The following is a 14,554-nucleotide window of genomic DNA, read 5'->3' on the forward strand; positions in this document are numbered from 1 at the left end:
GAGACAGGCGGGCCACGGCCAGCACTGCAGAGGATCTGGGCACAGGCGCCGGCAGCCGCAGAGCGCCACAACCTCCAAAGGGGAAACAACAGGTAATGTCTGGGCGGAGGGGGGAGATGGGAGCCAGCCGCAGCTGCCTCAGCGATAGAGCCGGGCCCGCAGGAGCTCCGGCGAGGCAGCGGATGACTAGCGGCGCGTTGGTCTGCCCCCGAGGCACTCACCTCCACCGCCCGTGGTCGGCGGTCCTCACGGCGGCAGTCAGTAGGGGCCCCCAACGCCCAGGGCAGAGGCGCGGTCCCCGCCTCAGCAGATCTCAGCTCACAGCGCGGCAGTGGCGGACTTCAACGCCACAGAGCCCCGCTCCTCGAGGCAACAGAGGGCAGGCCCAATGGCCGCACAAGGTAGGTTGGCGCAGTCGGCCGTATCTCGGAAGTGGTCGAGACCCAGGTGACAGCTCTCCCATGGCAAGCGCTCCACGGCCAGAGGATGTGCTTGAAGCGGTTATCTGGGTAGTAGATGTTTGGATTCTGCCATTGTCCGTCGATACAAAAGTGTGGGTCTCGGAGTTCCGTGGCTAAGCGGCCATCTTGTCGGCTGCTCAACAGCGCCCCCCAAAACATGGCAATTTCTTTCACTGAGGAGCGGATCATTTCTTCCACACCATTCATTCATTATGTGAATGCTCACAAGTTCATCAGAGCATTCTATGGTCAGAAAGCACATCGAGGAGTACCACTAAAGCCAGAGGTATTCCTTTATGGAGTACAGATATTATTGGCATGGCTTCCACAAATACAAGAGATTACCCTCATGCTTTCTGTTCAGGCCAGAGATACCCACGGATTTGGAGGAAGAGAAAATAACTATAATTGAATTAGAAGCAGCAACAGTAAGAGAGGACAGAGTAATAGTTGTTGGTGAAGGAGTGACCTGGCACATTGTAGTAGTGCTTGACTCAACCCACAGATTAACTGACTTGACCGGTGAAGACTTATTTAAAGATGATGACTAATTTCTGATATTTGCCACAAAACTCATTTGCAAATAGAGCATGGACACATTCCCCAATTAATATCATTGGTGAGGAAGGCACCATCCTTTATGCAGGAAGATTTGGCAAAGGTACCGAGTTCATTGTGGACTAGCGGCCCATATGACATTGATCTATTAAAAGGAGTAGGAGCAGTAAAAAAAAAACTGAAGAATAATGCCTTTTTGCCACGAGTAAAACAGTATCCCATGTCCAAGGAAGCTGACGAAGGTATCTATGAAACCATTGCCACCTTGATGTGGCAGGGTATACTACTGCCTTCAGAATCACCATCCAACATCGCAGTGTACCCCATAAAAAAGGCACAAGGGTGGGTCTTGGAAATTTATACAGGGTTTACGCCCTCTGAATAACATTATTGAGGCCTACTTCCCATTAGTATCAAATCCATCCACCATATTTAAGCAATATGACCCGAGCGGCGGGGGCATTACCGACTCAGGTAATGCCCCCGCCACAAGGATCATATTGCTATTAGTACCCCGGCCCGCATTATATGCATGAGCGGGGCACTAAAAGCATTTTTTTCTGTCGCGAAAAGCCGCGGCGTTTCGGGACAGAAAAAAAAAAAAGAAACGACCAAGAAAATGGCCGCCGGGAAAGGGAAAACGGGAGTCCGTTTTCTCTTTCCATGGCGGCCTTTGGGAGCGAACGCGCTGGGAACACAAGTGTACCCAGTACGTCCGCTCCCGAAAAAAAAGAAGCAGAAGGTAATTGGGGTTGGGAGGGCGGGAGGGAAGAGAAAAAAAAATGTACCTTCGTCCCTGCCAGGGGACGATGGAAGCCTCCAGCTGTGTGGAGGCGCAGAGTCTCCACACTGCTGGAGGCTGCCATCGTCCCCCACCAGGGATACAGGAGCAAGAAGGTAAGTGGGGTGGGGTAGGGAGGAGGGAGGGAAGGAGGAAAAAAAAATAAAAGCTTACCCGAGTCCCCAGCGGGGGACGGAGGCAGCCTCTCAGCCGTGGGGAGGCTCGGAGCGGGGATGGCCCCGCTTCGAGCCTCCTCATTGGCTGAGGGGCTGCCACGCCCCCCCCGCCGAGGTAAAGGTAGCTGGAGTCCCGAATCGAGGGATTCTCGGCTGGGTAAGGACCCGGCGAGAGCCAATCAGAATGCGTGTTGCATTCTGCTTGACTCTCGCCGGGTACTAATATGTAATATACCATCTACAGCCCAATACTTTACAGTGCTTGATTTGAAAACACTTTCTTCTTCATTTTGTTGAATGAAGACTCACAATATTTGACTGAGTTTACTTATCATGGAATCAGATTGCAACACAGCTGCCTCCCACAGGGATCCTGTTTAGTCCCCCAATGTTCTTAATAGAGTGCTGCAAATGGATTTGGGGAATGGCCAAACTGACAGCACTGTCATACAGTATGTGGATGACTTATTAGTCTGCAGTGCAACAAAGGAAGAGTACAGAAAGGACTCATTCAATTTATTGACAGTCTCAGCTGAAAAAGGATACAAGGTGGACAAGGAGAAATTACAATATTGTCAGGAAGAGGTGCTGTACATAGGTCAGATAATATCAAAAGGGAGGAACGTGACATCCGAAAGAGCAGAGGCAATCAACAAAACGGCCTGACCGAATACTGTAAAGGAGATGCAGCTGTTTTTGGGACCCTGCAATGAAGATGTTTTCTTGTTCTCCTATTCAAATGTAGTTGTGATGACGGCTGTCCTCACACAGCACAGAGACCATCATTGGGACACACACCACTGGCATTACAGTCGGATCTTAGATCCAGTTATGAGAAGCCATTACCCATGTGAACAAACATTGGCTGAAGCAGACTTTGCAATTGAGAAATCACGACTATTACGATGGGCTGTTCTGTTACATTGTATGTGGAACGTGTTCTTTTTGCCATACTTGAGAAACCCAATAGCATATTGACAACCCAGAGAGCATCAGCTTACAAGGTCATAATCTCAACTCTATCAATCAAAATTGTTAGGTGTTGCTCAGTGAACCCAGCAAGGTTCATAGCAGAACCAGTGGAAGAGGGTAATTATGTACCTGACTGAAAGACCTATACAGACAACGTATACAGATGGCTATTCTCTGACGACATGCCTTGCATCAAGGAAAACACCATAGAAGGGAGCGTGATTCTCTTAATTGATCGGTCATGAACAATCGACCAGAGCAGTGGATTACGACATAGTGGGACAGCATTAGCAAAGGCAATAGACAACAGAACATTTTAAATTGTAAAAAGTGCGAGATTGCCAGCACATTTTTCGGCGCAAGCAGCAGAGTTGGTAGCTGTGATTTTAGTGCTTGAGGATGAAGCTGTAACAGTGTACTCTGACTCCGCCTACGTGATGACCACAGTACATTCAGGGTTGTCACATTGGAAAAGGAGGGGCTTACAGAGCACAGACACCAGTACAGCATGCACCATTGTTAGAGAGACTATTAGAAGTCCTTGAACGTCTATCAGCGATAGCTGTGGTCAAGTGTGCAGGACATACAAGAGGCACATACTTGAGTTACTGCGCCAATAAAGCCGCAGATTCAGATGCAAAAAAGTCATATATTTTCCTGAGATACTAAAGATTACAATTGCCCCAAACAAAGATACACTTAAATGGTGATTACAGAAGGGTTTAACACACTGCCAATAACACAGATTGTGGAGTTGCAGGGACGCGCCCCGCAAGAAGAGCAGGATTTGTGGAGAAAGAGGGGGTGCCCTTTATCAACTTATGAATTAGTGTGGTGCCAGAATAGCACAGGGAAACACATTATGCCTGTTGAGCTGCTCACAGTAGCACTGGGACAGCTCCATTATCCAGAACACATCACCAAAGAATGCCTTGGAGCTTTGGTTTCAGATGACTGGTTTAGCCCTAATCTTAATGAGCATGTGACTAATTTTATTATAAATTAAATGACATGTCAGAAATGTACTGCTGGCCACACACTGCGAATGGTAAGAGGAACAATACCCTGTCCTACTGGACCATTTCAACATTTGCATATCGACTATGTAGATATGCCTAAAAATTGTAACAGCTAGATATATATGATTGTTGTCATATGCCCATTTCCCCACTGGGTGGAAGCAAAATTCCTTGTACAAGAGGTGTTTCCAAGAAGATGGGGCGTATGCGAAGGTGCTATGCTCCCATAATGGACCCCATTTTGTAAACCAAGTGTTTGAACATATAACCTTCCTATTCAGAATAAGACACAAATACTAATTTTCCGAACCACCGACAAGCAAACAGTATTTGTGAGCACCTCAATGGCCTCTTGAAGGAACGCATTGCAAAAATAAAAGACACCTTGCATAAGAATTGGCTTTATTGCCTTCCCTGGCTCTTTTGCCTTACACAATCAGCCAGGCTCTGACCACCACCTGACACCTCATGAGCTGGTGACAGGACCCAGAATGGCTGCCCCAATTTCTCCTCCCACACAGGCTCGAACTGATGCTCAGAATTCAGCTACTGTACTGGGAAAAGAAATGCATGACTATTTGATGGCTATGACTAAATCTCTTAAATTAATCTCCAAACAGGTGCAGATGAGACAGGGGTGTTCAAGAGTCACCAAAGATGGCAACGGACTTATTGATATGGACAGGTAGTTACAGCCCCTTCAAGTATATGCAGGGGATGAGGTCCTATGTAGGAACTTCGTGTGATGATGGCACAAACCTAGATTTGAGGGACCCTTTGTAGTCAAAATGGCAACCTCTTCCACTGTAAAAGTAGAAGGAAGGAAAGCCTGGCTCCAATTAAGAGACATCAAGAAATACCGTTGTAATGCCCTCACACCACTGTCTAATAATGATCCGTAGGTTGAAGATGAAGAAGACGTCAGAAGACCCCAGACACAGACGATGATCAGAGCCAATCAGCAGCATGAGCAGCAGCAGCAAGAATAAACACGACATACTGCTTACTTACTCTGAGAACATTTGTTCAACATTCTCCAAAGACGTTTTTAAACATAAAGTGTGATCTTCCCATTCCACCAGATGTTCCCCATGCCAATCCTGTTTTTTCATTTTTCTGAAGATGTATCCCTTTTTAGAAGCCTGCGATATTTATCTAACAGTTTCCTAGAAAGACATTTTCTCTCACATTTAACTAGGTTTTCCGCTTCCTGTGAACCCTTATTCTTTTAAGAAACAAAAGAGACATTCCCTCTGGCAGAACAATGTATTTATTAAATTATATTAGATATTTCTCTTAACGCCTAGAAGAGCGTACACACTATAACAGGGCCAACAGCGTAGCCCTGTCAAGGGCGGGGAGCCCACCCCAACTCACCACGGGTACCTGGGAGTAGGCAGACCCCTTCCCCATCCCGCAGAGGAACCCGAAACACTGTGGGGCAGCCCAGCAGCAGAGGACACCAGACACATGAGGCAGAGGTGGCATCCCTGACTTGGGGTGCCGCGAATTGCACAACACCTGCAGAGGACGCAGGAGAGGATTGCTTTTCACAACGCTGGCAGGCTCCAGCAGACACTGTCTGCTGGAGTCTGTCCCCCGCAGGCAGCCACCACCAACCCACCAGGGATTTCTTATTTGAAATAAAGGCCCATGAAGGATTTAACCCCTCATCCAACACGGATGATATTAATAGTATTATTTGGGAAAGGCCTGCAGACCTTCACTGTTCCAGCTTTCCAGGACCCCAGCAGAATCCGTGTTGGAAAAGAGCAGGGCTTACTAGCCCTTTTAAGCCCTGCAAAGACCACTCCTTGTCACACACCCTGGAGGTAGGTGAGTGATTGGACAGGGTAAACAGCCAATCCTGGGAGGGGCTAGGGTATTTAAGGAGGTGTGTGTGAGTGTGCAAGTGTGGGTCAGTTGGGTGAAGACAGGAGACAGTGGAAGACGTCCAAGAGACCAGTAGAGGCCAGAGTTTTTGGTGTTCAGAGGCTATTGTTAAGGAGGGGGTCTGTAGAGTGTTGTGTGTGAGAGAGAGGAGAGGTTAAAGTCTGTGGTAGGCTGCTCCAGGCCAGCAGCACAGTGGGTTGCCTCCTTTCTGGGACCCCGCACTGCTAGAGTCGCCATAGATGACGCCAGCTCATCACCAGCAATGGTTACGTGCGGGGTCCCACATCGCGCTTGTCTAACGCCCACTCTCTTTAACATCTAGACCCATATAGGGCATAGAAGTGACCCATAATGGGGCAGTAAGAGCAACTTGTATAGCGAGAACACATCTCCCAAGCAAAGAGGGAATTACACTGGATGCCCGTTAAGCAACGTGTCTCTTGACCCACAAATGCCGAGCCCATGAGGCTCCAATTTATGTTACAAGGCGCTTGAAGCCCTACCTGCCATCCCGCACTGTCAGGTCTCAGGGCCAGGCCAGACTCGTCCAGCCTAGATCCAAGCTGGCCAGATTTGGAGCAACAGGCTTTGATGTCCAAGCCCCTCTCATCTGGAACTCAATTTTCCCTGAACTTAAAAAAGTCCAAACAACCAATACATTAAAAAAAAGCCTGAAGGCCTTCTTGTTCAACTGTCTTTCAATCTAAGCCTTGATCCGTTGCTGCCCTCTCTCCGACTCTCTCTTTGTTGTCAGTTTTGTCCTGTTCTTTGTGCGCCCTGTCGGGCGAGCTGGCACGTTAGTAAAAATTTAAATAAATAAATAAAACCCAGGAGTGTCCCTCATGAAATGCAGTCACCTGGCAACCTTAGTGTCGCAGCAAGACAGGCATGTGGAACCAGGAAATTCAAAAGCATCAATCCGGTCCTGAAGGAAATACATTGGTTCCTTCTTGAGGTGAGTATCCTGATGAGGCCCAGCTGTCTTACTCATTAGGCTGGACACTCAGGAAAAGCCCATCTATCTTTCAGTCTGGCTCCCGATCTTGGGAGGATCCTGTGGTCTAAGGAGAGACAGCAGTTCCTAAGACACCTACATTTAAAAGGAACGCTACTGTATCTGCGAGAGTTCCTTTTTTGGAAGTGCTGTTGAAACCAGCTTCCAATTGTTCTTTTGCAAAATACAGGACATCTGTCTTCAAAATCCCTGAAGATCTGGTTATGGGGCCAGTTTGCTACTAGCTGGATGATTCTAGTTGTTGATGCTATCAACTCATGGTTTACATTCAAGTTTAGTTTTTAGTTTGTTGGCTGTCTTTTATATGATGTATGTGTGAGACCGGTGAGTCCTCTATGTAAAGCTCCCTCTTGCATTTGTTTCTGCCCGGTTCACACTATATACAAAATAAAATAAGTGAGTTGTAGGAATAGTTCTCACCGGGCCTAGTTGGAAAATCGGGAGAAATGGACCTGGTCATTATGTAAAACCGTGCATCATATAACAATGTCCCAAGCACATTCATTTTACAGTGAGCCTAGAGCACTTAGCATCAAGACAATCCAATGAGTCAGTTTTAGGTGGTGGCTGGCAGCAGGAGATAAAGATGTGGGTCGACCCCTAGAAAAATGTGCTCTTTAATTCTGAACAATTGTTACATTTATGGGGTAGCATATTTTAAGCTTGTTGCTGGTCTAAATCTGGGTGTTTTCTTTAGAGGATCTATTGGTCTCCCAATACTGGAGCGTGGGTGCAGGTCCCTGAGATGTTTTTGTCTGGTCTTCTGGAGGATAGGTCAGGGGCAACGTGCTCGCCTTGGAAGCAAGACGACACAGAGCACTGCAGGTTCGATCCCTGGGTCCGCGCTTAGAAACCTCTGGGTATTAAGTGCGTTATAAATAACCTATCACATTATAACATTCTGGAAGCCAGTAGGAAATGGGCAGAGAGGCAGAAGAGCATGCTGCTTTACCTTTTTTGTACCCAGTCAGGCAGAACCGTATTCATTTCTGGAATCCAATCTGCCCTGCCTTGGTGGTTGGTACATATTATGAAAAGAGGGCAATTTGGGTTTGTGGCAATGCCTTTTTTGTAAATTATTAGGACTCGAGTTTAGCAAAGCTTGCCCACTGGCGTGGTTTCAGCATGCAACCCATGAGAGGAAATGTTGCATAGGTAAAGATGGATGAAGCCAAGAACTCTCTTCTTTGAGAGCAATTTTAGCATCAAGCGCATGTTTTAAGGCAACACTTTTCAGTGTTCTTGAACGCTGTGATAATGCTTTTACACGTTCCCGTTTTGAACAGATTCAAATTCTTTTCTAACATGATTAGATTTTTTTTGTTTTTTTAATAGCGACACGTGAGACTAAGAATCACCAATTTCCCCAAAAATTTGAGACCCAATAAAACGTGTTTTCTGTTGTTACTGACGCATCAGATGCATATCAAGTTTGCAAGGTTCCGTTTTGTTTTCAATCTTCACTCTGACCTGTTTGAAGAAAATAAATGGTCATGTCATGAAAGTGAATGTTTTCTTTTTCTTTTAATTCAGGGTTTCAAGAAGAAAATGGACACTATGGAGAAGAAAGTGTGTGACGGCACACTCAGTCAGCCCAGCGATAAGGATGTTCTTGCCAAGCAGTCACTGACAGAGTTACAGACTCAAATGAATGAATTCATTAGGGGCGTGGATGACTACAAGAAACATTTGGACATGACTGAGAATCTTCAACAACTAATAGAGGAGGTACGATCAGGGACGTCATTTGGGGGTCGCCAGAGGTCGCAAGTGCGACCTCTGAGGTCTCCCTTGCGACCTCTGTGTCTCCCTTGCGACCTACAAAAAAAAGTGTCTTTTTTTTGTTGCAATATATGCTCCTGGGCTGTGACCAGCACTATGTGGCTCTTTGCTACTGGAGTGGCTGACTTTCTTGTTCAGGCCCCTATAAAAAAAAAAGAAAAAAAAAGAACATGGGCTCCACAAGTCTAACACTTTCAGCAATTACCCTAAATAAGAAAGAATAGGAATACCAAATAAATGTGTCTTTCTGGAATTCTATACAATAATTGCTAGACTCATTAAAGGTTTCTTTCAGGCTCACTTGAGGGGGTGAGTCACTGATTTAGTTTGTTCTTAAACGCCTCAACTCAGCCTTTCATACTTCTGAGGTCGATAAATGGGTACCAACACAGGTTAGGTGATGTTGGGTGTCTATTTCTTCTATGTAAAGCGCTTAAGCGTAAGTGCTATATAACACATCATTATCATTTGGTCATGGACGTCTGCTTGCATTCACAGTCATTTGGTAATATGGGCCTATACACACTGATATGAGCGATACATATGGCGATCCATTCTTGTATGAAATGTACATCACATTATAGTGATATTGTAACCATATTTTTCGTAGTGTACATTGCTATGTGATGCCACTTCCTGTTTTGTCAACGGGTGAAGGGTTGTGTTCCTTCGCTACCCGCTATCACTTCGGGGTGGGGGTCAAATGACATCACCTTCGCTACCCCTGGCATTTCGGTGAATAGACGTCCCTGGGTACGATTTAGACTGTGAAAAATAACAAAACAGACTTTCATTGTTTTAGTAAGAATTAGAACATTCCTAAGCAGATTTCTTTTGTTCACACATGAATACCTAGATCATCTAATTGTGAACACTATGCATAAGTTCGTTTTTATAGTATTACTTTTATTTATTTGCGCATTTATAAAGTGCCTTAAGCACGGAGGCAAGTGCGTGCTAAACAAACACACAATAAAACATATTCAAAACATACAGAATGAAGGCACAGGGCACCATAAAACACCATAAACACAAGACTTCGCTCAGAGTTAGTGTCATGAAAAGTAGCACTGTTTGTTTAAAAACAGGTTTATTGGTTCAGGAATTGTGACCCAAATTGTTTCCATAATTCTAACTAATATACGTTGACAAAGCCAATAGTTTTGTTTTTGTATGGTGAAAAGGTATGATGTATGGTATGGTGAAAAGGTATTTTATGTTTACACGCTCGGTCAAATGACACAGAGAGAATTGAATTTGGATGGAGATGCCTGAAGATTTGTAGCACTGACCTCTGGAGGAGGTGGAAACAATTCTTAGGCCCTGCATCCCTGATCGGTGCAGAATATTCTGCAAAATCACAGTGTCCATAATTTACTGGCAAGTCAATCAATTTTGAACTGTGCAGAACTTCACCAGAATTGTCCCACTGTTCCCTTTTTCTCTTCTCCTTCTTCACCTCACAGACCACGATCTGGCTGCCACCCTAAGCGAGGCCACAATTTGCCTCTACACGGATGGGCACAGCATACAAAAATACTGATAATATGACATAACAATAATAAAAATGAAAAGCCCATAGTGGATGGCAAAATGAAGGAGAGGTCATGCAGAAAAATGGGCAAACTCTGAGGGACGTCGAGATACAATGGCACTTCAGAGCTGTACAGATGGGATGAAAAGGGGCGGTCCCTGCTACTGCGTACCACAGGAGAGTGGGAGGAATGTAGATAAAGGCATGAGGGGACATGTTTTCGCAGAATGCTTTTCCATGGATCCTTACCATGTGCACCCTGCTTCTGCACCCACCCTCACCTCCTACCTCTGCCCCAGCCTCCTGGTCCTAACCCGCTCGCTATGCCTATCCCTCACCAGACCCAGACCCTCCTGTCCACAGTTGAACCTTTTCTCCCTGACACACGGACATGCCCATTCTGCACAGCAGACACTGTAGTTGCCCCACCCCTATTGCCCATCTTCTTGTTTCCTTTTTTGTGTGGAAAAGCGGTCTGCGAAATCAAAACCACAAAATAATGACCCACTCCGAAGTAAAGGACGAGGGTTAATTTTCAGCAATGGCAAAGGCAGACTATTAAACAACCTCTTTCTTCATACATTTTGCATTCCTTTCAATTGATTGGAAGGTCTCTTTCTGGAACGAAGTGAAAGAAAGTCTGTTAAGTGCAGATCAATTGCTGTGAAGAAAACAAGCCTTCCACCTATATACAATCCTGACAAACAGCAACATGTAAACCAGTCATCACATTCCTTGCATATCTTAAGACTGGGATTGCCTTATCACTATCAGCAACATTAAGTCTCATTCGTGTGGTCAAGGCTGGTAAAAAGGGGGGTAAAAAAGCTGACAGGAGAAAGTTCTCCATGAAAAACCCCAGCAGGTATATTAACTTTTCAGAGTGACGCGCCTTCTGGTATTCCAGTGTGGGGAGCGGGGGCATTGAATCGGTTGAGGGTAGTGGCTGGAACCAAAAGGATGATACATACAGGACAGCAGGGCTTGGATAAATGACCGTATGCAGCATCCACGTGACTCCCTCCCATTGGTCAACTTATTTACCAAGATGCACTCAGATTCAAATTCATGTAGATGAAAAGGCATATCACTCCCCTTACCCCATCAAAAATACTGTATAACAAATTTCCATACATTGGAGTACACACAGATATCACTCGAAAAGTTGATTTACCAGCCAAAGCTATTTTTGGAAATACTTAGGGTCTGCTCCCAACCTTTAGAGTGTTAAGAGGGTCTCACTCATTTACTTCATGCTAGATCTCCTCAACTGAGAGGTTTTCCCCTCCTGACCACCACACAAGTGCTCCTCTGAAGAAGGTCTTGTAACTTCAGTGACTGAAACATGTTGGGATAAAGACAGACATTTTGTACTATGACATATTGCATAATAAGGATTAAACAACACATTTAAATGTTTTATTTTTGATGTTCTTGAGATCTGTGTTGTTAACCTATGTACTGGGTAGTGCTAAGGTGGCTCTTATGTGTGTTTTTAGAGACGTTACAGATGCCAAATTATGCCTAAGTGATGTGTAACTATGTAGTGGTTGTCATTTGAAATGCATCAATTCAGTAAGAATCACTTATGATTACGGTTAAAGGAGTGGAATATGGGCGCCTTGCCCATTGGGATAGCATGGATTGTGCCCAACTTGTTTTGACTCACAACAAGATAAGTGCCACTGAAAAAACAGATCTCTCTGACTCGTATTCTATGTTCACATGTCCATTTTGCAGCAGCTCATGAAAGCAATGCTGAGGTCTGCCTATGTGACTGTCTGCACCAGGTGCACTGGGGCGCTCTCTAAAGAGCCGCCCCCACTGTACATGCACAGTTCAGTTTGAGCCTGGCGATACACACTGAAACAATCCAATGTGGCAGCAATTATTCTAATTGGTCCAACCTAGAAACACCAATTATGATACCCCAGTTATCTATTCCTCTCCTGTCAACCACAATGGTAGTTGCTATGCAAACTGTGTGTACTGGCCAGGCTAAAAGGCAATCTTTTTCACAACAGTGTATCAACATTGAACCTGTCCACATTGGCTGCTACCTGAATAATGGCATGATGAACATTACGCAGAGCATTTTACACCTTCAGGTGGAATGCTTTCATTCTCTGTTGCCATGGCGGTCATGAACCCACCTCCGGTCCAGCTGAGATTTCCACCTTACCTCTTATATCTGGCTTCATCTGCTTCTTGATTTTCTGCCATAAAAGTGCATTTAGCAGGTATTACAGATTGTAGAAAAACCCCTTCTGTGGATTATTTTTCACCACCCTAGTGATTACGGACTTTTTAGAAGGTCTCACAAAATGGTATACCCAGTGAGGGGACCCTGTCCCCCGACCCCAGAGGCTAAAGATAGTGCTTTCCAAATGGATGGATACCCCCTTCAAACACATGCCGGTACACAGTATCTAACACGGAAAGTAGCATGTTTGGCCGCTATCACAACTGCTAGAGGAAGGAGAGATATGCATGCTCTGTGTTTGAATGAACCATAATGCCTTAAAAGTAAAGTACATCTCATAGGTCACTCCATATTCCTGGTACAATGTTTATCCGATTTCCATATCAATCAAGTCTATATCACAACTGCCTTTCTTCCCATATCCATCCACACAAGCAGTAGGAACTCTTCATGCCCTAGTTGCTTGAGACCTGTGTGACCAGAGAAGATTGACAGTATAAAAATCAAAACAGACTTTTGTGAAATATTGCACGGAAAACAGTTTTCTGTATTTTTTTTGTATACCTGAACGAAAAACATGTCCTTGTCAAGTAAACCAAGCACACTCTCCACAAGAAAAATGCAGCTACTGGTGCCCTTTTGGGAAATGTCCTGTCTGAGATATGCAGGACCACAATGTGGAAGTCCATTCGCAAAATGTATTCAGGCAAGTGGAAAGAAAACGGCCAAACTGAAGATATTCACTTTTCAATATAAAGGTACTTATATATATGTACATGGACAATAGGTGCAGAGTGACACCAGTACGTGCCACTGGATCATAAAACCAAATGTAGAATGAACAGATCAAAACACCCCACACAGACATTGAGAAGATGAAATGGAACAAGACATTAAAGTGCTTAATGAATGTATGAAACACCTTAGGTCTGGAGTGTTGCCAAAATGTACGAACGTAACAAAATTCCAAATGGATGAAGACACTTCAAACATATGAAGATATAGACCAGAAGAAATGCAACAAAACGTCAAACAGTTTCTTAAACGGGTGAAATTATCATCTAATGGCAATATGTTTTAATGTTTGGAATACACATGGAAACATAACAATCAAAAATATGAAATCACTGAAAAACAACTCGTTTTCAAAAAGAGTTGACTATACGGGCTGTAAAAATGTGAACTCTACAAATTGTGGGAATGGCAACATTGAGGAGCAAACCACTAGTCCAGTGGGAAAAAAATGTAAAGTCTACCAAGGATGATGAAACCAACGTAGAGGTACATAGACTGCCCGAATTTAGTATTTCCATAATACAAAGTTCATCACACTGCAAATTAAGCCGTAATTCACGCTCCACCCCTACTTCACAACATTCCCTTTAAATATTCAATTTTGAGCCAGACTCAAGCCAGGTTTGAGACTTGGATTGTGTCTCCAGACATAGCACACACTTAGCACCCTTTTGGTCACCATGAACAGGGGTACCCTATTCCTTTCAGGAAAGTATAAAATTCATGTTTAACGTCTAGATGGGCACACAACCACTTTTTGCCCGGGGGGTACCAAACTGAGTTGTGGGCAACATCTGGGTCTCTGACACAGGAGGTGACCTACTGTCCAGGTGGTAGCCTTATATTGGGTGGCTCAGGATTCTGGGGCAGGGCATAAAGTCCTGCCCTGCTGAAAGTAGGCCCTAGGCATGCCCATAGGTCATGCCAGTTGGCCCTTCGGGTAGCTTGATGGCCCCGAGGCGGTCCAAAGGCCCAGCCCTGGGAAAAGTGGCCCCTGAGCATGGCCAGAGGCCATGCCCAGAAGGCACATCGGGTTTCTTGGGGTTGTATGTCAGGGCCAGAGGCCATGCCCAGAAGGCACATCGGGCTTCTTGGGATTGTATGTCCGGGCCAGAGGAAAGGCCCATTGATCACTGCCAGTGTGATATTGCACTAAAAAGAATCTGTGAAATTCAGTGGAAAAAACAGTGCTTAAAGGAGCGTTATGATTAAGTTTCCCTTTAAATAACAATATAAATTAAGCAATAAAGCATTCTTAAAGGGACATTAGTTTTGCAGTGCACAAGAACAAACCCCTAACCATTTGCCAGTTATGGATTCTCAAAGAGTCATAACTGCACCATTGCCATCGTAAACCAAACATAA

At 44.9% G+C, this 14,554-nt stretch overlaps 1 protein-coding gene across 1 annotated transcript in view; it reads left to right on the forward strand.

Annotated features, from left to right (window-relative positions):
* The window catches only part of CCDC141 (coiled-coil domain containing 141), a 676,030-nt gene that overhangs the window by 590,833 nt on the left and 70,643 nt on the right, over positions 1–14,554 (forward strand). Inside the window, exon 19 of the mRNA XM_069616100.1 lies at positions 8,409–8,603. Within this exon, the coding sequence (XP_069472201.1) occupies positions 8,409–8,603 (195 nt within the window). The remainder of the gene's footprint in view (positions 1–8,408; positions 8,604–14,554) is intronic.

This window comes from Ambystoma mexicanum, chromosome 9, assembly GCF_040938575.1.
Source record: "Ambystoma mexicanum isolate Mex_15411 chromosome 9, UKY_AmexF1_1, whole genome shotgun sequence".
Taxonomy (NCBI): Eukaryota; Metazoa; Chordata; class Amphibia; order Caudata; family Ambystomatidae; genus Ambystoma; species Ambystoma mexicanum.